This window comes from Lithobates pipiens, unplaced genomic scaffold, assembly GCF_037356315.1.
Source record: "Lithobates pipiens isolate NorthernLeopardFrog02 unplaced genomic scaffold, aLitPip1_a1.2 Scaffold_28, whole genome shotgun sequence".
In the NCBI taxonomy this organism is placed as follows: domain Eukaryota; kingdom Metazoa; phylum Chordata; class Amphibia; order Anura; family Ranidae; genus Lithobates; species Lithobates pipiens.
The window spans coordinates 206,034,570-206,054,114 of record NW_027507789.1 but is presented as its reverse complement, the minus strand read 5'-3'; the positions used below and the strand labels follow the sequence as shown (position 1 = coordinate 206,054,114).

The 19,545-nt window shown below is 44.0% G+C and overlaps 1 protein-coding gene across 1 annotated transcript in view; it reads left to right on the top strand.

The window, feature by feature from the left end:
* Window positions 1-19,545, top strand: part of PTK6 (protein tyrosine kinase 6) — a 31,684-nt gene that overhangs the window by 8,261 nt on the left and 3,878 nt on the right. Inside the window, exons 2-6 of the mRNA XM_077460363.1 lie at window positions 190-311; window positions 3,735-3,898; window positions 12,579-12,750; window positions 16,402-16,560; window positions 18,426-18,607. Of these exons, the coding sequence (XP_077316489.1) occupies window positions 190-311; window positions 3,735-3,898; window positions 12,579-12,750; window positions 16,402-16,560; window positions 18,426-18,607 (799 nt within the window). The remainder of the gene's footprint in view (window positions 1-189; window positions 312-3,734; window positions 3,899-12,578; window positions 12,751-16,401; window positions 16,561-18,425; window positions 18,608-19,545) is intronic.

Genomic DNA, 19,545 nt, shown 5'->3' with positions numbered 1-19,545 from the left:
TTAAGGGGGTGTGACAGGGGGCGTGTCCTATGCCTGCATACATTTGCTAGTAGGTGTCCCTCATCCCCATTTCGAAATGTTGGGAGGTCTGGTGTCACAGGAGGAAGGAGATGATCTGATTGGTTGCTCTGTGTAGTACAGACAGTCCCCATCACACTGCTGTATAATAAGTGTACCTGTCTCCCCCAGATGGTTCTTCGGAGAACTCTCGCGGACGGAGGCCATCGAGCTGCTGATGAAAGGCGGAAACACCACCGGATCCTTCCTGGTCCGCCAAAGCGACAAGCAGGACTTCGTCTACGCCCTCTCAGGTAATTCATTGGTGGAGGGGGGGTCATAGGAAGGACCCTGAGGCTTCCTCTTCCTGCAGGATTAAACAGAAAAAAAAGACGGATATGATTAACGTGGAACTGTCATTTATTCTACAAATCTATGACATGTCCCATCATACAGCAACACCATCGTTTTTATCACTAACGCTTTGTTTTTCTGCTGCAGTGACTCTGTCCTGACCTCAGAGAAATGGCATCTTTACTGGTCGATAAAATCCAAATGCAGTCACATATCAAATATGGAAAAACAGGATAGAAATCCTAACGTGTTTCACACCTTGTTCTGGTGCTTATGTGGCTATGAATAAGCACCAGAACAAGGCGTGAAACGCGTTCGTTTTTCTATCCTGTTTTTCCATATATTTGATATGTGGCTGCATTTGGATTTTATTGACTAGTAAAGATTTCTCTGACGTGCGGCCACCCAGGAACTTCTTTCATTCTCTACAGATCAGTTCCCGGCTGCCTTGTCTCATTGTCTCAACCTGTGACTTGCTACAAAGTCACAATGTACAGTCTGAGTAATCACGGGGAAATGCACCTCCTGCCTGCATGAGACCGAAATCTGACCAATCGCTTTTCAGACACAACAAGCGTGCATCATGGGCGCTGCAGTGCAGGTGTGTTGTATGAGTGCCTTGGGGTGCTGTTCAAAAGAGATGGCCCTGGAATCCATCACACTGCTCTTCAAGGATCATGAGAACAGTGAGGAATCAGCCCAGAATCTTGTCAATGATCTCAAGGCAGCTGGGACCATAGTCCTTAAAGCGGGAGTCCGCCGTTTTTTTTTTTTTTAAAGCCAGCAGCTACATATACAGCAGCTGCTGACTTTTAAAATAAGGACACTTACCCGCCCAGCGCGCCCGCGATGTCGGCACCCGAAGCCGATCTCTCGATCGTCACTCGGGTGCTGCCGCCACCATCTTGGGTATGGGAATCAGGAAGTGGAGCCTTTCGGCTTCATTTCCCGATTCCCTACTGCGCATGCGCGAATCACGTTGCGCAATAAGGATGGACCCGCTGCCTCTGGGATCTGTGTATTTCCCAGCAGGCAGCGGGGGACTTTTGGAAAGGGGCGTAGATCTACGCCCCTTTCCGCAGAGAGCTATTCCGGAAGTGGGTGCAGTTACCTGGATTATCCAGGTAACTGCACCCCCCTCCCCCCTGAAAGGTGCCGATCGTGGCGCCGGAGGGGGGGAGGATTCCAATGAGTGGAAGGTCCACTTTAGGGTGGACCTCCGCTTTAAGAAAACAATTGGTAACACACTACGCCGTGAAGGACTGAGATCCTGCAGTGCCCAGAAGGTCCCCCTGCTCAACAAAACACATGTACAGGTCCGTCTGATGTTTGCTAATGGACATCTGAATGATTGTGATTCTGACTGAGTGTTGTGGTCAGATGAGACCAAAATTGAGCTCATTGGCATCAACTCAACTCACCATGTTTGGAGGAAGAGGAATGCTGCCTATGACCCCAAGAACACCATCCCCACCGTCACACATGGAGGTGGAAACATTATGCTTTGGGATTGTTTTTCTGCTAAGGGTACAGGACAACTTCACCGCATCAAAGGGACAATGGACGGGGACTATGTACCGTCACATATTGGGTGAGAACCTCCTTCCCTCAGCCAGGGCATTGAAAATGGGTCGTGGATGGGTCTTCCAGCATGACAATGACCCAAAACACATGGCCAAGGCAACAAAGGAGTGGCTCAAGAAGAGGCACATTAAGGTCCTGGAGTGGCCTAGCCAGTCTCCAGACCTTAATCCCATAGAAAATATGTGGAGGGAGCTAAAGGTTTGAGTTACCAAACGTCAGCCTCAAAACCTTAATGACTTGGAGAGGATCTACAAAGAGGAGCGGGACAAAATCCCTCCTGAGATGTGAGCAAACCTGGTGGCCAACTACAAGAAACGTCTGACCTCTGTGACTGCCAACAAGGGGTTTGCCACAAAGTAAATTTCACTCATTAAAATGCAAATCAATTCATAACTTCTTTTGAATGGATATTTTTGTTGTTATTCTGTCTCTCTCACTGTTAAAATAAGGGCAAAATGGAACGATCATAGGCTATTTCCTCTCCAGGTTGAATGTGTGATTCAGGAAAATATATTATTGCCAGTAGATGGAGCCTGATGACCATGTATTTATTTACAATGATCACCAGCGCTATCTACTGGTCACAATGTGGTATTTTCCTGATTTACACATTTAGCCAGGAGATCGAAGCATGTCTGGCCACGTTCACATCTGTGCGTGCAAAGAACATGTGGAAGACGGCACGCTTTCCTGACACACACAAACATGCCTTATGTTATGCAGAAAGCCTAAAGCCCCATACACACTCCTCCGGGACTGTGACATCCTAAGGGGCGGGGTCACCATGTGACATCACCAGGTGATCCCGCCCCTTGTCCCTATATAAGTCGCCACACAACGCGTCCCTGACATTGCGGCCAGAGAGAGCGTTGTGTCAACATTGCAAGGAAGGAGAAGAAGAGAAGAAGGCGGCGGAGACAGAAGACCGGGCCAATGCTAGTAAAAGAGCTATAAGAAGATAGTGGAGGCCCGACAAGAAGAACCGAAGAGGGGGACAAGACCCCGAAGTCGGAAGAAGACCCCCGGACGGCGGCGGTGACGACAAAGAAGAAAGCCGGGCTGCTCCGCTAGTAAAAGAGCTAGCAAAAGAGCAGAAGATAGTGGAGGAGTCTGGCGAGAAGACCCCCCAAGACGGAAGATACGGATTATCGGAAATAACGAATGCCACATAAAAAAAAAAATGGAATGGAACAAATTAATAATAATAAAAAGTTTTTATTATTATTAGTGTTATTTATTTTTATTATATCGTTACATTCCATTCGTTTAGATATGGCATTCGTTATTTCAGATAATTTGTAACTTCAGATAAATTTGTACTCGTTACATTTACCAAAAGCCAAATTTGAAAGGAAATTCCAATACCTAGAATTTAATAATTAGTAATAATAGTTAAGTTATTTCAGATTTTCGGGTTTTCGAATTTTAGGATTTTCATTCTTTTGAATTTTCCGATTTTCATTCTTATGTTCAGATTTCCAAATTTCCGAATTCCAATTTACGAATTTCCAAAATTTCCAATTTCCAAATTTAGAATTTACGAAATTTCCAAATTTAGAATTTACGAAATTTCCAATTTTCTAATTTTCGGAAATTTGAAATTTCGGAAATTGAAAAATTCAGAGATTTCGGAATTAAATAATTTGGCAAAGTTTGTTAAAAAAACAAATGTGGAACTAAACGAATTGTACATGTCTAATTACCATAACACGCAGAACCACAAGGAAATGTCTTAAGAGAACAATAGCGATGACTTTGCTCTTTTCTTGTTAACAAAGTTGCGCATTTCATTATCGCAGTGCGAAACAACGACACGGTGAAACACTTCAAGATCCTGCGGGACTCAGTGGGAGATTACCACCTGAACACCAGCTCGTTCTTCCCGGATCTGAACAAGCTCATCGATTATTACCATGAGAAGCCGGTCATGAAGGGGCTGATGCTGACCAAACCTTGCCTGAAGGTGAGACGGCATTAAGGATCAGATAGATAGAAACTTGAATGGGGAAAAATGGAATGATCGACTTATTTTCTCTCCACATTGAGGGCCGGTTCACACTACTGCGATGCGAGAACCCTGCGAATCAACTGCGGGTTCCCGAATCGCACCCGGGACGCACGGCAGTTCACACTGCCATATGCGAACTGCTGGGGAGTGTCATTATATGTTAACGACACCCCCATTTCAGCTCACATTCCGCACTGCTAATTGACAGTTCGGACATGAATAGGATCGCATATGTGTGAACACACATGTGATCCGATTCTGGTCCGAATAGAAAAAAATGAGTCCTGTGAGTGTTTGCACTGAAAGCGGTGCGATATCAGCCATACTATCTGTATGGATGACACTGCACCGCACAGACATCGCATGTAATGTGAACAGCAGTGCGCTGCAAATTACATGCGGTGTCTGCCATCGCAATAGTGTGAACCGGGCCTGAATGTGTGATTCAGAAAAATATTGCATTATTGCCACTAGGTGGAGCTGATGAACAAGTATTTATTAACAATAATCATCACCGCCATCTAGTGGCATGAGAAAAAATAGCCTGAGAACATTCAGTTTCACCTCCCATTCACACAGACTAAATTTAGACGCAGTTTCATAAGACAAAGAGCTTTGTGCATTTTTTTTTTTTATAAATGCACCCTATATGTGAATTGCTTTTGCCTGCTGTTCCCCCTCCTCCAATTTAATGACATACCTCCTTAGACCCAGTTTGTCCGGACAGTATGGTCACCTGCTGACTCTGTACCATCCACAGGCAGCTTAACTCTTTAGCTGAAACAGAAACACAAGGGGGCACCAGCTAAGTGCGGCATCAAACACTGATACTGCACTTAGCTGGCGCCCCCCCTTGTGTTCTTTTTTTTTGTAATTTCAGAGATTTTTCCTGTCTCAGGTGGAGCTGCCTACTGAAGTACACCACCCTTCCTTATGGGATTTTTATGAACTCCTCATGAACTTTTTATGAGCTACCTATGTGCTACACAGGCGTATCTTCACATATATCTAGGGGAGTAGAGGGCAGCGCATGTGGATGGTGCGTTAGCATTTGTTTGTGCCACAATTTCAATTGTTGTTTGTAACTCTTCAGTTGAATCGAATGCAGTTTTTTCTTTAGCTAATTTCAGTGGAAGAGGATGTTTTTCAAGTCTTTTGAAGCATAAGAAGTCAATGACTTCCCCACACTCTGTCTCTGGGGATAACTAACATTGACTGAGGGAACATAGAAGAAATGGGGAGGGTCTACATAGGACTGAACTACCTAACACTAAACAGGAGAGGAGGACATAAGCTGCAATGGCTTAAAACCACCACTAGATGGCAGCATACTACAGAAAAATTATAACCTCAATAAAATACCTAAAAAATACATGGAAGTGGGGCAGAACAGTTCTGCATCCTGAGCCTCAGACATCTAGAGTGTGAAGGTTTCAGACACAAGATCACCTTGACCCATCTGTTTTAGGATCTTTATGAACATTGACTCAAAAAAAAAACATGCAAAGTAAATCACACAAGAAACACACCTAACCCCTGACCGTGTCCTCTTCCTATAAAGGGGTGGAGGAAGGTTGCAAACGAAGGAGGAAGTTAAAGGAAAATTTCATTCCCAAGGACACCATGCACCAATCAGTGCCAAGACACAGTTCCCCCGACAAACAAAAGTCAAGGACTTGCGGCTTTCATTCATGCTGGTGAGGATAAATAAAACGCCTGCCAACAATATAACAATACTATCAAGGTGTGATAAAACAGCTAATACAGAAAGTATAGCGAAGACAGGGCTGCAGAGCAGCAGGCCTCTTCCAGAAGGAGACCCTGCAAAGTCACGGGTCACATGACACACCTAAAGTATATATAAGGCCCGCCCATTAGGGGAACCAAGTGTCACCCCCCCCCCTGACCAATCACATGCCCCCAACACATACTATGCTACCCTGTAGCATAAATAGTTATGTTGACATAGTCGTAGTCTTTAGAGTGGCTGCAGCAAGAAGACGCCGCGTACACACGACTGGACTTTCCATCAGAATAAACTCTGACAGTCTTCCCGACTGAGTTCCAACCGAACGGACTTGGCCACATGCGATCACACCAAAAGTCTGTTCGTTCCGAACACGGTGACGTACAGCGAATACTCTGCATTAGTCAGTAGTAAATGTGGTATACACTATATACAATCACCCGACATTAGTTAGTTTCCACAATCCATGACTTAACTTCACAGTTCACACAAATACGTTTTAAATTCAAACTGTAGTATTGACGTAAGTAGTTTTTTTTTTTTTACACAGTAGCACGACAATCCCTCCACCTCCAGTCTAACTAATCACTCTCACCTTATGGCATGGACCCCTGTGCAAACAGGAAGTCATGCAAGCAGGTATCAAAAGAGTTAACACGGACCATAAACTTCTCTCACGTCTCCTTAGATCTCAGCAAGGACGCCAGGTCATGGGTAGAAAGAAAAGATCTAAGTGCTCACTGCTTAAGTATAAGATGTAATTTTTGTGTTCAAACACAAACTACTCACATAAAGATGAAAAAAACACAGCATGTAAAGCCGACAATCGTGTTAGTTCCGTAGGGCAGCAGCGGGTGACGTCATGCCTAGCTCCTTCCCCGTACGCGTTACGTTCAATCAGAATTTTGATGTCACCAGACTCCTCCCACCTTCCCTTTGTTAGCAGATGGAGGTACTTGGGGGAAGGGGGGGAGGAGTCCGGAGACGTCGATGTCTGTGACGTCACCGGATCTCCAACGGAACTCCCTGAAGACCCGGAAGCCGGTGGACAGGTGAGTACTGATCAAAAGAATTTTGATCAATAAAAAAAATAATCGAGGAATTAATCTTTAATTTCCAAAGCCCTAATATATTTATTTATATATATATATATATATATATATATATATATATATATATATACACAGTGCCTTGCGAAAGTATTCGGCCCCCTTGAACTTTTCAACCTTTTGCCGCATTTCAGGCTTCAAACATAAAGATATAAAATTTTTATTTTTTGTGAAGAATCACCAACAAGTGGGACACAATTGTGAAGTGGAACGAAATCTATTGGATTTTTGAAACTTTTTTAACTAATAAAAAAATGAAAAGTGGGGCGTGCAAAATTATTCGGCCCCTTTGCGTTAATACTTTGTAGAGCCACCTTTTGCTGCGATTACAGCTGCAAGTCGCTTGGGGTATGTCTCTATCAGTTTTGCACATCGAGAGACTGAAATTCTTGCCCATTCTTCCTTGCAAAACAGCTCGAGCTCAGTGAGGTTGGATGGAGAGCGTTTGTGAACAGCAGTTTTCAGCTCTTTCCACAGATTCTCGATTGGATTCAGGTCTGGACTTTGACTTGGCCATTCTAACACCTGGATACGTTTATTTGTGAACCATTCCTTTGTAGATTTTGCTGTATGTTTGGGTTCATTGTCTTGTTGGAAGATAAATCTTCGTCCCAGTTTCAGGTCTTTTGCAGACTCCAACAGGTTTTCATCCAGAATGGTCCTGTATTTGGCTGCATCCATCTTCCCCTCAATTTTAACCATCTTCCCTGTCCCTGCTGAAGAAAAGCAGGCCCAAACCATGATGCTGCTACCACCATGTTTGACAGTGGGGATGGTGTGTTGAGGGTGATGAGGTGTGTTGCTTTTACGCCAAACATATATTTTTGCATTGTGGGCAAAAAGTTCGATTTTGGTTTCATCTGACCAGAGCACCTTCTTCCACATGTTTGGTGTGTCTCCCAGGTGGCTTGTGGCAAACTTTAGACGAGACTTTTTATGGATATCTTTGAGAAATGGCTTTCTTCTTGCCACTCTTCCATAAAGGCCAGATTTGTGCAGTGTACGACTGATTGTTGTCCTATGGACAGACTCTCCCACCTCAGCTGTAGTTCTCTGCAGTTCATCCAGAGTGATCATGGGCCTCTTGGCTGCATCTCTGATCAGTCTTCTCCTTGTCTGAGCTGAAAGTTTAGAGGGACGGCCAGGTCTTGGTAGATTTGCAGTGGTCTGATACTCCTTCCATTTCAAAATGATCGCTTGCACAGTGCTCCTTGGGATGTTTAAAGCTTGGGAAATCTTTTTGTATCCAAATCCAGCTTTAAACTTCTCCACAACAGTATTACAGACCTGCCTGGTGTGTTCCTTGGTCTTCATGATGCTCTCTGCGCTTTCAACAGAACCCTGAGACTATCACAGAGCAGGTGCATTTATACAGAGACTTGATTACACACAGGTGGATTCTATTTATCACCATCAGTCATTTAGGACAACATTGGATCATTCAGAGATCCTCGCTGAACTTCTGGAGTGAGTTTGCTGCACTGAAAGTAAAGGGGCCGAATAATTTTGCACGCACCACTTTTCAGTTTTTTATTTGCTAAAAAAGTTTAAATTATCCAATAGATTTCGTTCCACTTCACAATTGTGTCCCACTTGTTGGTGATTCTTCACAAAAAATTAAAATTTGATATCTTTATGTTTGAAGCCTGAAATGTGGCAAAAGGTTGAAAAGTTCAAGGGGGCCGAATACTTTCGCAAGGCACTGTAGTACACTGATATTTGAGTGCAGAAATAGGAATATGAAACATTGATTTGAATTGGTGTACAATTGTCTGTTTGGGAAGAGATCCAAGTTGAAGACATGATGGAAATTCCCTTTTTACCAACCTGGATGCGTAAACAGCTCCTTACATTCCACGGAATCAAGTTTGCAATTCATTTTAGTTTCAAACACATCTAGACAAAAATATACTAAACTTCTTTTGATAGGACAAATTAGCATGACCAAAATGCAGGTATCACCCTGTACCAGCTAAATACATCGTATTTATTGGCAAAAGAATGATGTTTCCCGCGAACGATGTTTCCTACGAACACTGTTTTCTACGAATGATTACTGTGCCCACGTATCTGAAAGTAGCCATTTCAAACTGTACAACAGTAAAGAAAAGCACATGGAGCAGCATGCAAGTTAATGATCGTAAAAGGAACACACGACAAGTACTTACTTCTTTGAAGCTCCTTCTTTATTTTGCGATACTGATCTGACTCCCCGAGTTTGACGTCGGACCATCGCTTCCTTAAAGCGGGAGTCCACCGGGACTCCGCGTTTTTTTTTTTTTTTAAAAGCCAGCAGCTACAAATACTGCAGCTGCTGACTTTTAAAATAGTGACACTTACCTGTCCAGCGCGCCCGCGATGTCGGCACCCGAAGCCGATCTCTAGGTCACCTGTCGGGTCCTGCCGCCGCCATCTTGGGTATGGGAATCAGGAAATGGAGCCTTTCGGCTTCATTTCCGGGTTCCCTACTGCGCATGCGCGAATCGCGCTGCGCAATAAGGACGCTCCCCGCTGCCTCTGGGATCTGTGTGTTTCCCAGCAGGCAGCGGGGCACTTGCGGGAAGGGGCGGGCACTTGCGGAAAGGGGCGTAAGTTACACCCCTTTCCGCAGAGAGCTATCCCGGAAGTGGGTGCAGTTACCTGGATTATCCAGGTAACTGCACCCCCCCTCCCCCCTGAAAGGTGCCGATTGTGGCACTGGAGGGGGGGAGGGTTCCGATGAGCGGAAGGTCCACTTTAGGGTGGACCTCCGCTTTAACTGCTCTTTTGACTGGCGTATCCCAAACTTCTGCTCCAGGGTGTTGACAACAGTTGTCAATATGTCATCCTTTCTTCTATTGGGATGGGTGTATGGATGCCACGTACCTTGCAGCGGAGTCCGAAATGATGAGGGCAGTCTCTTGCACTGTCCCGCTCCTAGCACCCCTGGAGGTTGAGACAGGAACTGCTAGGGCAACGGAAGGGTGCAGGTGCCTGTAGACAGGTGGCTGAAGATCAGGAACACTGGAGTCTTCCTGGAATAGGTGAGATACTGATCTCCGGATTAGTCTGGGAGAGGTCTGACAGGGTCACTTGCAGAGTCAGGAGCAGGCAGGAGTCGGCAACAGGCTGGCAGTGAAGTACACAATTGGAAGGCAGGCTTGTAGTCGGGACAGGCAGAGGTTGGCCTTGTGTGCCTTGATTCGTTGGCGTGTGCGCACGCAAACCTGTTCTTGTGGGTGCGCGTGCTTGGTCCGGGACTCATTTGTTCTTGCCTACGACGTGACGTATGCACGTTCGTATTGGAGGAACGAAGATTGACAGCTGGCATGCGGGAACAAACGTTAGTTATGATGGTTCTCTGACAATGGACCATGTTTCCCATCATAATCCTCCCTGTGCAAGATCTCCACCATCTCCACCATGAAAAAGAACGTCAGGGGCGGGCGACACGGGGGCGGAGTTTGACACATGCGCAGTGTATATAAAGCATCTGTTGTGCGTACGAACGGAAGTTGCGAGGTAAAATTTGAATTTGCCCTATACTGCTTCAAGAGTGAGGACTATATTGGGATAAAGATTATGAGAGTTTAGACTGACATTAGTGTTTTTGTCTTGTGTATTGTCTTACAGAAAATCAGTATTCAAATATCACTAGACAGTAGTAGCCAAAAATGTCAGTGACCAGCTTGAAAAAAAAAATGCTGGGGTTAGAATGATAGCCTTTTCTATTTATTAACATTCAATTTGCAAGTCATGAGCTGAAAATTGTGTGCTATTGAGCAAAAACTACAACTATGTCCCTTTTTTATACGCTGGATGAGCTCAGCCAGGAGGAGGGTCTGGAAAGCGCCAGCCAGGAGGAGGCTGTGCCAAGTGTCATCCAGGAAAAGGCCGTGCCCAGTGGCAGCCAGGAGATGATTGGGCCCAGTAGGAGCCTCCCCCAATCCCAGGTGCCTCCCCTCTGCCTTACCACCCAAAGGTCCAGGAAGGACGCAGTACTGGGCCTCATTAGGGAAGCCAGCCATTTCCTGAGGAGCCTCCCCAGTGCTGAAGATGCCTATGGCTGCTATCTAGCCCCACCAGGTTGCTGAAATTGGAGAAGGGCCAACGCCTTCTCTGTGAGGGAATTTTTTCTGAGGCCCTTCAGAAGGGGTTGAGGGGCCAGCTCACCGAGAACAGCCACATATATGACGAGCAAGCCCATCCTCTTCCTCCTCCTCCTCCTCCTCCTCCTCCTCCTACCACAAGTCCACCACCAGAGCCACAGCCTACAAGGAAGTGTGCAGGGAAGTCTGCAAGGAAGAGAAGAAAGTGATGATCTGGGTTCAGTCTGGTCTGACAGAAGACGCAGGCTTTTGTAGTACCACAGCCTGGGGACAGATATGTCATCTGCTGCTGGTCCTGATCTCTGGGATTCCTGGACCAGATTTTGCTCCCTATTATATGGACTCCTCAAGATCGAAATTTTCTTTTCAACAGACTTGATGGCGGCACAGTGGTGTAGTGGTTAGCACTCTCACCTAGCAGTAAAAAGGGTCGCTGGTTTGAATCCCAACCACGACACTACCTGCCGGAGTTTGCATGTTCTCCCTGTGCCTGCGTGGGTTTCCTCCGGGTACTCCAGTTGCCTCCCACACTCCAAAGACATGCAAGTAGGTTAATTGGCTTCTGTCCAAAATTGGCCCTAGTATATGAATGGGGACCTTGGATTGTGGGCTCCTTGAGGGTAGGGACTGATGTGAGTGTGCAATGTACAGGGATAGGGACATTTGTAGACACCTCACTCAGGATGGACTGGTGTCTTTATTCAACCTTACTAACTATGTAACTATGATGCGTGCCTTGGGGGCCAAAAGGCTTCACAAATTCCAAAAGTTTGTCCAGCGTTGCCTTCCTCTTCATTTTGTTACCCAGAATAAATTAAATTTTATTTTCAGAAAATACTTTCCTATGTGTTTTTATTCAAAAAGGACAGTTTGTTTGTGAGTAGGCAGGTGCATTTCAAAAAGACAATGTCAAATTAACAAGGGACACCAACCTCCTTAAGGATAAGAAAAAATACAAGATAATAATGTTATTGTGGTAACTTGAAACTCAAAAAAATTAAATTTTATATGGAGATCACTAAAAAATAATTTTTAAGTAATTGTAAAATAAAGCTTGATGAAATAAAAAAATTATAAAAGTTGAGTATAAAAAATAATTGTAAACATTATTATGGAGATCGGGCTTTTAAAAAATGGAATATTAGTCATGAGATGAGGATAAATAATGAAGGAACAAGTTTGTGAGAACTCTGTGTGAATATGAGCAGCAAAACAACTTCATTCTTCTAGCATTATAAAGAAGAAAAGAATGCGGTGTATTAAAAGATCACAGAATTAGCAGAGTGAGGAATGTGCTAGCTTCAATATGAAAGCTAGTTTTACCACACCGATCGCTTTCGTCTCATACTTGCTTCAGAGCATGAGTCGTTTTTGGTCCGTCGGACCAGCATACAGATGAACTGTTTTCCCAATAGAAATTGATTCCGTCGGAAAGATTTAAAGCATGTTCTATTTCTAGGTCCCTCTGAATTTTTGAAGAAAAAAGTCAGAGGAAGCCCCACACACGATGGGAACATGATTCCGTCAGACCTTTTCTGCCGGAAAGTCCGGTCGTGTGTACGCGGCATGAGACTTTTTGGAATTCTTCTAAGAGGAATCTTGCCACTGGAATCCACTAGAGACAGTTTTGAATGGAGTGTCTTTTTTATACTTTGTATGTAACTCTATATATCTTTATCTCCTGAACATAGGATGAGCCAACGGCCACCGACCTGAATCGTCTACCTCTAGACGAGTGGGAGAGGCCGAAAGAAGAGTTCGTTCTTGGAAACAAGCTGGGTTCGGGAAATTTTGCGCAGGTCTATGAAGGCTACTGGAAGGGGCGATTGAAGTTTAAAGTGGCCATTAAAACCATAAAGCAAGGTAAGCCGAACAAGCCTTTCACTCTAAGTTGGCCAACCAAAGGGGCATATTGGAGGTTGTGTGGGGAATATTCAGCTTCGGTCTCTCCCAAGCAATGGGCTCCTCAGGCTCACTCAGCCTATGCTTGACGCCACTCACTACACAGTCCCCACTCCTGGTCTCTGGATAGGGCTCTCTCACCTCCTCAGAAACACAGGACTGCCTTCAGCCCCCTTTATGGACTCATTAGCCACCTCAGCTTTATCGGTCACTCTGGAAACCCACCCCGCACCCGTCCCATGGCCACAGGCAGTGGTTCTTAGGCCTATGTGCCTGTGTGCATGCAAACATCTTTACTAATAGCCCCAATCCAGGCTTACAAAACCCACAGAAAACGTAAAGCTTTCTCTGCTTACATACTAGAGCTTCTCAAACTGGACTTTTGAGAATCCTGTGTCATCTCTAGACCAAATGACTAAACTCGTACGGTGGTAGGACCTCCCACAGTCACAGAAGTGAGAAAAAATTGTCCAAGTTTCCACCAATGTCCAACTGGAGACCAGCTTCCATTCCTTTTTTAGTGCAAGGTCAAATTTTTTTTCAAGAAATACCTTTTATTGACCTCCAGTTTTGATACATCATCTCCATCATGGGAAGGGGGCAAAGGGATGTTAAGTTGAGATATTCTTCAAGGCTGGGAAAACTTCAAGTGGTTGCATAAAAATTCAACATTGGTAGGTCTTACCAGAAGGTGGAGTTACTCTACTGAATGCTCATTTGCTTTTTGCTGTCAATTGCTTGGAGATGAGGAGATCCAACATCTAAACCCATTTCTGCATTGGCCATTTCCACCAAGTTATCGTTCTAAAAAATGATTTCTATCCAAATGGACAGGGACATGGACCCCTCCAAAACACAACACATTTATCTGGTGGGGAAAGGAAGTCCTAAAAGTTGGAGGACATCACAGCAAAACCCTGTGAGGAGGTTTATGAGAGCCTCAGCCTGAGCTCCAACCAGGCCATGCCCCCCAACATGTTTCACTATGCCCCTGGAGCTTAATAATGAGGATTCATCCAGGGATAGAGTTCATTATGTTGGGGGGCATGGCCTGGTTGGAGCCCTGGCTGAGGCTCTCATATCTCCTTACAGGGTTTCGTTGTGATGAGTGACTTTTAGGACTTTCTTTTTCCTGCTAGATGTTTTGAGCTGGGATGAGCTCTGTTCTTCTCGACACTCCTAGCAGTTTGTCATGCAAAAGGACCTGGTGGAGCCTTGAGTGGCGCCTGACATTTTTGTTGTGGGTCACATTTATCTGGTGACTACAGATAACTGATAAGGTCTCCCTTCCTTTTTTATTATTACTTTTTAAGGGGCAACTATAGATGGGTTAAGACCCTGTAAGATCACATTGGCAAGGCGATGGAAAATTAGGAGACAAGGTATAAAAGAGTACTACATAGGAAAACAAGCAGGACCCAAGCAAAGAAAGAGGGGGTACGTAGGGGAAAAAAAGGAGTTGGAGGGGTTCTGGAGAAACTAAAGATCATGTTTCCCTTAGTTCCTTACTGCGTGGGTAACAGAACCTTTGTAATACTTTTACTGCTGTCTGGAAGATTTGCCCTCACTTCCTGTTATGTCACAAGGACAGGAAGTTACGGGAAATCTCTTCAATGGGGACACGGAGCAAGAAAACGAATTATTTTTTAGCAACTTGACAAGCTTAGTCTGGTTTCTATTGCTGTGGGTGATTCCCCATCACTGCCTGGGTGGGTGGTTGCTGCTACAAGAAGTGAAGACCAATCTGTGCATATGTATTGAGCTTTACTACAGCATGTATTGAAGGAGATCCACTAATGGAGAAGAATGTGACAGTCTCAGCCTGGGCTCAAGCCAGGCCATGCACCCAATGCGTTTCACGAGAAAGCGAAGGCCAATCTGTGCATATGAATTGGGTTTTACTACAGTTTTACTACAGACCACATAGAGCAGTGGTTCTCAACCTGGGCGTCGGGACCCCCTCGGGGGTCGAATGATGATTTGCCAGGGGTCACTGAATCCTGGGCTGTTTCTGAAGCCCGGTGTTCTGCCTAATAGAGTCCGCCTATCAAATGCTGTCCGCTCCGTACTGCGCATGCACAGTACGGAGCAGACGAAGCTTCGGAAAAACTCCGAAGCTGAACGGCGCCTGCGCCGTGAGTGGAGGTGGTGGCCCCACTATCCAAGCGGACATAGGGTTAAGAATTTTAGAGGGCCCCTCGCGGGCGAGCTTCGCTCGCCACGCTTCGGGCTCGGCCTCGCTCCGCTCGGCTCTTTTTTATTCTAACTCTATGTCCACTTGGATAGTGGGGATAGAACCTGGACTCACGGCGCAGGCGCCGTTCATCCTCGGCAATTTTCGGAATCTCTGTTCCTGTGTACTGCGCATGCGCAGTACGCAGGGGACAGCATCTGATGGAGGACACTATTTTACAAGACACCGGCCTTTTTGAGGCCACCTAGCGGGGCTGTCCCTGGAGTCTTTTCCTGCCCAGCTGGGCTGTTCCTGGAGCCCACAGCCGCCCACTCAGCCTCTACGCAGCCGCCAATTCATTCGGCATGGCTGGGGGGGGCAAAGACTAGAGGTCGGCTGACTGGCGAGGAATGTGAAGTGGGAGGGGCTGAAGGAGACTCCATCTCCTGATTTCGGCATAGGTGTCACTGCTACAGGACACCACAAAGTCGGAGACACAGTGAGTACTACTACACCCACTACAGTTCTCAGATCAGCAGATGACCCTGATCAAGAGCACCTAAGTTGGCTGATCAGAACTCCCCCCCCCCCCCCCCCCAGCATTGCTACTGATCCCACCCCCCACCAGCACTGCCACTCAACCCATTCCCCCCACCCCCCACCAAGGAGTAAGAGAAGGAATAAAATAGAGAATACAAATTGGGAAATTTTATCAAGGGGTCACGGCACTAGCAAGGCTGAGAACCACTGACATAGAGGGACTTGGTATGATGGCACTCCTTTTTTGAAGGATGTCATTTTATACCTAAGGTTTAGGTCTGGAGACATGCTTGGCTAGTCCATCACCTTTACCCTCAGCTTCTTTAGTAAGGCCGTAGTCATCTTGGAGGTGTGTTTGGGGTCGTTGACTACTAGATGGCAGTGCAACCAAAAGTAACTGCTTACTTGTTCCTAACTGCGGCATCTTCTGTCCACAAGATGGTAGGCAGTGCATAGTAGAGAAGACCTTCTCCTTCTTCCTTGGTTAAAGTTTTCTAACATGAACATGAAAAAATCGTGAGAAGCTGATATTCTTGTGAATGTTGGTGGAACGCGTTTAGGGGTCCCAAGCCTAAGCTGTCAACAGTACAAGTGCCCCCATTAGAAGATGTCCCATGTATTCCTCTTCTGATGACACCTGTAAAATGTTGGCATTGCCTTAACTTCCCATCACAGTGACAGTAGCCACCTGGAAAACTATAGTTGTAATTGTCTCCGCTTGGACCCGTGTCCCCAGTGGCGAGGGTTCCAACCTCTTCCCACTCCATCCCACACAGGAAAAAAGAAAAGTATTGGTTTGCATTTGTTGTTCAGTGTGTGTCCTGCAATGCTCAGTGTGCAATCATGTTCCTTGGCCTTCGTGAAATATTCTAACACAGCCTTCTTCCACCGCACCTTAGATATGACCAACCGTGAAATCTTCCAGAAGGAAACCGCGTTTCTGAAGACACTACGCCACCGCAACCTGCTGTCCCTGTATGCCGTGTGCTCCATAGGGGATCCGTTTTATATCGTGACGGAGCTCCTCACTAAAGGGGACCTCCTGCATTTCCTGAGAGGTGAGTGGGAACTTCACTTTCTGGTGTGTGCAACAATGAAAACGTATCGCGGAAACTTGAGGTGAACCAGGCTTGGGAATGGCAGAAAACCGCCGTGTGTATGGGCAGATTTTGTGCTGTCAGTTGTGAGCAATGTCTAAGGCAGCCCATACCCAGTGGGTTGAATGTGCCTTGAGTCCCTCATCCACACATGTGATGAAGATGGGGGCATCCCTCCCGCTGTGGCATTGTGTTCTGATAGCGAGTCTTGCCTGCTGTCAGAATACAATGATTGGCGGTACTGGCAACAGCCAGCGGCACTAATTTGGGAAAAACCAGACAGGCTGGTTGTACAGAAGTCAACTGGTCCCTGCTGAACCGACAGCATTTCAATCCATGTATGGCCAGCTTAAACCTGTCAAGAAAAGCCTGCCCTTCCCATTGCATGTAGTTGATTTTAGCAGGACATACATCATATTACCAAAAGTATTGGGACACCTGCCTTTACACGCACATGAACTTTAATGGCATCCCAGGCTTAGTCCGTAGGGTTCAATATTGAGTTGGCCCACCATTTGCAGCTATAACAGCTTCAACTCTTCTGGGAAGGCCGTCCACAAGGTTTAGGAGTGTGTCTATGGGAATGTTTGACCATTCTTCCAGAAGAGCATTTGTGAGATCAGGCACTGATGTTGGATGAGAAGGCCTGGCCTGGCTAGCAGAAAATCTGATAGTGTGTATGGGGTGCATAGCGTGTATGCCATTAAATTTCATTTGAGTGCAAAGGCAGGTGTCCCAATACTTTTGGTAATATAGTGTATTTCTACACTGAGCTGACAAGATAAACTAGATTTTCTGCTGTGCTGATCATGTGTTGTGAGGTCATCACTTTCCATCAGCGAGAGATTTTGACTAAATTAATTTCAATGCCTTCATCGAGAGTTCCTTAAAATAACCTCAAATTTGCTTTATTGTGGTGTTTTTTTTTTTTTTTTTCAGGGGTTCTATTGTTTTTGTATGTTTTCATTTTTAATGTTTTTATTTTTAGTTGTTGGGGATTTTGTTTTGTATTTTTTTTTGTAGTGTTTTTTTTTCTCTATATTACTGATTTGATTTTTTTTTATTGTTTTTTTTTATATATTGTTGGATTTTATTGTTTTATGCTTTTTTGGATATTTATTATTTTGTATTTTTAGTTTTTCTGTGTGTGTGTGTGTGTGGGGGGGGGGGGGGGGGTGTTAATATTTTGTGTCCTTAATTTTTTTGTATCTTATTTTGTTTTCTTTAGGGTTGTGTTTTTTTTTTGTTTTTGTTTTTTTATTGTTCTAGGTGTTTTTTGTGGGACATTTTATTGTTTTATATTGTTGGGGGAATTTTATTGCTATGATTGTTTGGGGTGTTTTTTGATTTATTTTTGTTTGTGTTTTTTTTTTTTTTTTTTTTTTAAAGCAGAACTACACTGTATCTGAGCACTAGAATCCTAAAATGCTATTTAATTTGTTTTTAATATTCAAAGCAAACTTCCCCATCAATCCATGTCTCCATGCTTTATTTTGCTGAGAAATCACTGCGAAAATCACCCTCTAGCATTTCTGGCTGTGGCCATCTTGAGTAAGGGCAGATGATTCATGTAGCATTTACTTCCTGGAATCCGCCTGCTCTTAGCTTAGGCATGCAGGCACAAGTTTTTGATTTTATTGTTTTGTGCTTTTTCTTTTTTTTTAGATGCTATCACTTTGCATTATTATGTTTTCTATTTTATTGTTTGTTTGCTTTTTTTGGGGGGGGGGGGGGATTTAAATATATATATATTTTTTTTGTAATTTATTGTTTTTTGGGTCTCCGGTCTTTCCTGCCAATCGCTCACCTTCTTTGTTCTTCCTCAGATGGTGAAGGGAATAAGCTGAACTTGGATGGCCTCATGGATATCGCAGGACAAGTCGCAGATGGTATGCATTACCTAGAATCCAAGAATTGTATCCACCGCGACTTGGCCGCCCGAAACGTGCTGATTGGCCAGAACAACATCTGCAAAATCGCCGACTTTGGCTTAGCCAGGATTATCCCGGTGAGGAATACGGTTACATTCTATTCTATTGCTTTTTTCTATTCTATTCTTTTCTTTTCGAATTTTGTAAAATGGCTATATTCTATTTTATTCTATTGTTGTTTTTTTTTTTTATATATATTCTTTTCAAATGTCAGGAGATGGTTATATTCTATTTCATGTTGTTCTATTCTATTGTTTTCCATTATATTCTCTTCCTTTTTTTCTCTTCTATTCTGTTCTTTTCTATTTTATTATGATCTATTCTTTTCTATTTTGTTCCATTCTTGTATTTTCTATTCTATTCCCTTAGTTTCTGATCTATTTTAGTCTATTCTTTTATTTTCTCTTCTATTTTAGTCTATTTATTTTCTATGCTATTATTTTATTTTCTATTGTATTCTATTCTGATCTTTTCTATTTTACTATTTTTTCTTTTCTATTTGATTATATTCTTTTCTATTTTTTTTTTCTATTCTATTCTTGTTTTCAAATGTGATTCGAATTCGAATTTCGTTTCATTATTTCAGATTCATTTAAATTCCTTACTATTGTAATTCGAAAAATTGGATGTATGTGTTTTAGTCTATTCTTTTCTATTGTATTTTGATCTGTTCTACGCTATTCTACCCTGATCTTTTCTATTCTATTCTTTTTTCTTTTCTATTGTGCTATTCGATTCTATTCTATTCTATTCTATTCTAGTTTTCAAATTTGATTCGAATTTCGGCCGAATTTAGTTTCGTTATTTCAGATTCATTTAAATTTGTTGCTTTTGTAATTCGGAAGTTTGGATATATCTGAATAACGAAAATTTTCTTAGAATTTTCGAATGGTGACGAAACAAACCGCTCATGTCTAACTGACCCTACGATGGTGTCACGTTTGGTTAAAATAAGAAAAATTCTAACATCCTCATCCTGCTTGAAGTCCACCTCTATAAATTTCTGTTTTTTTTT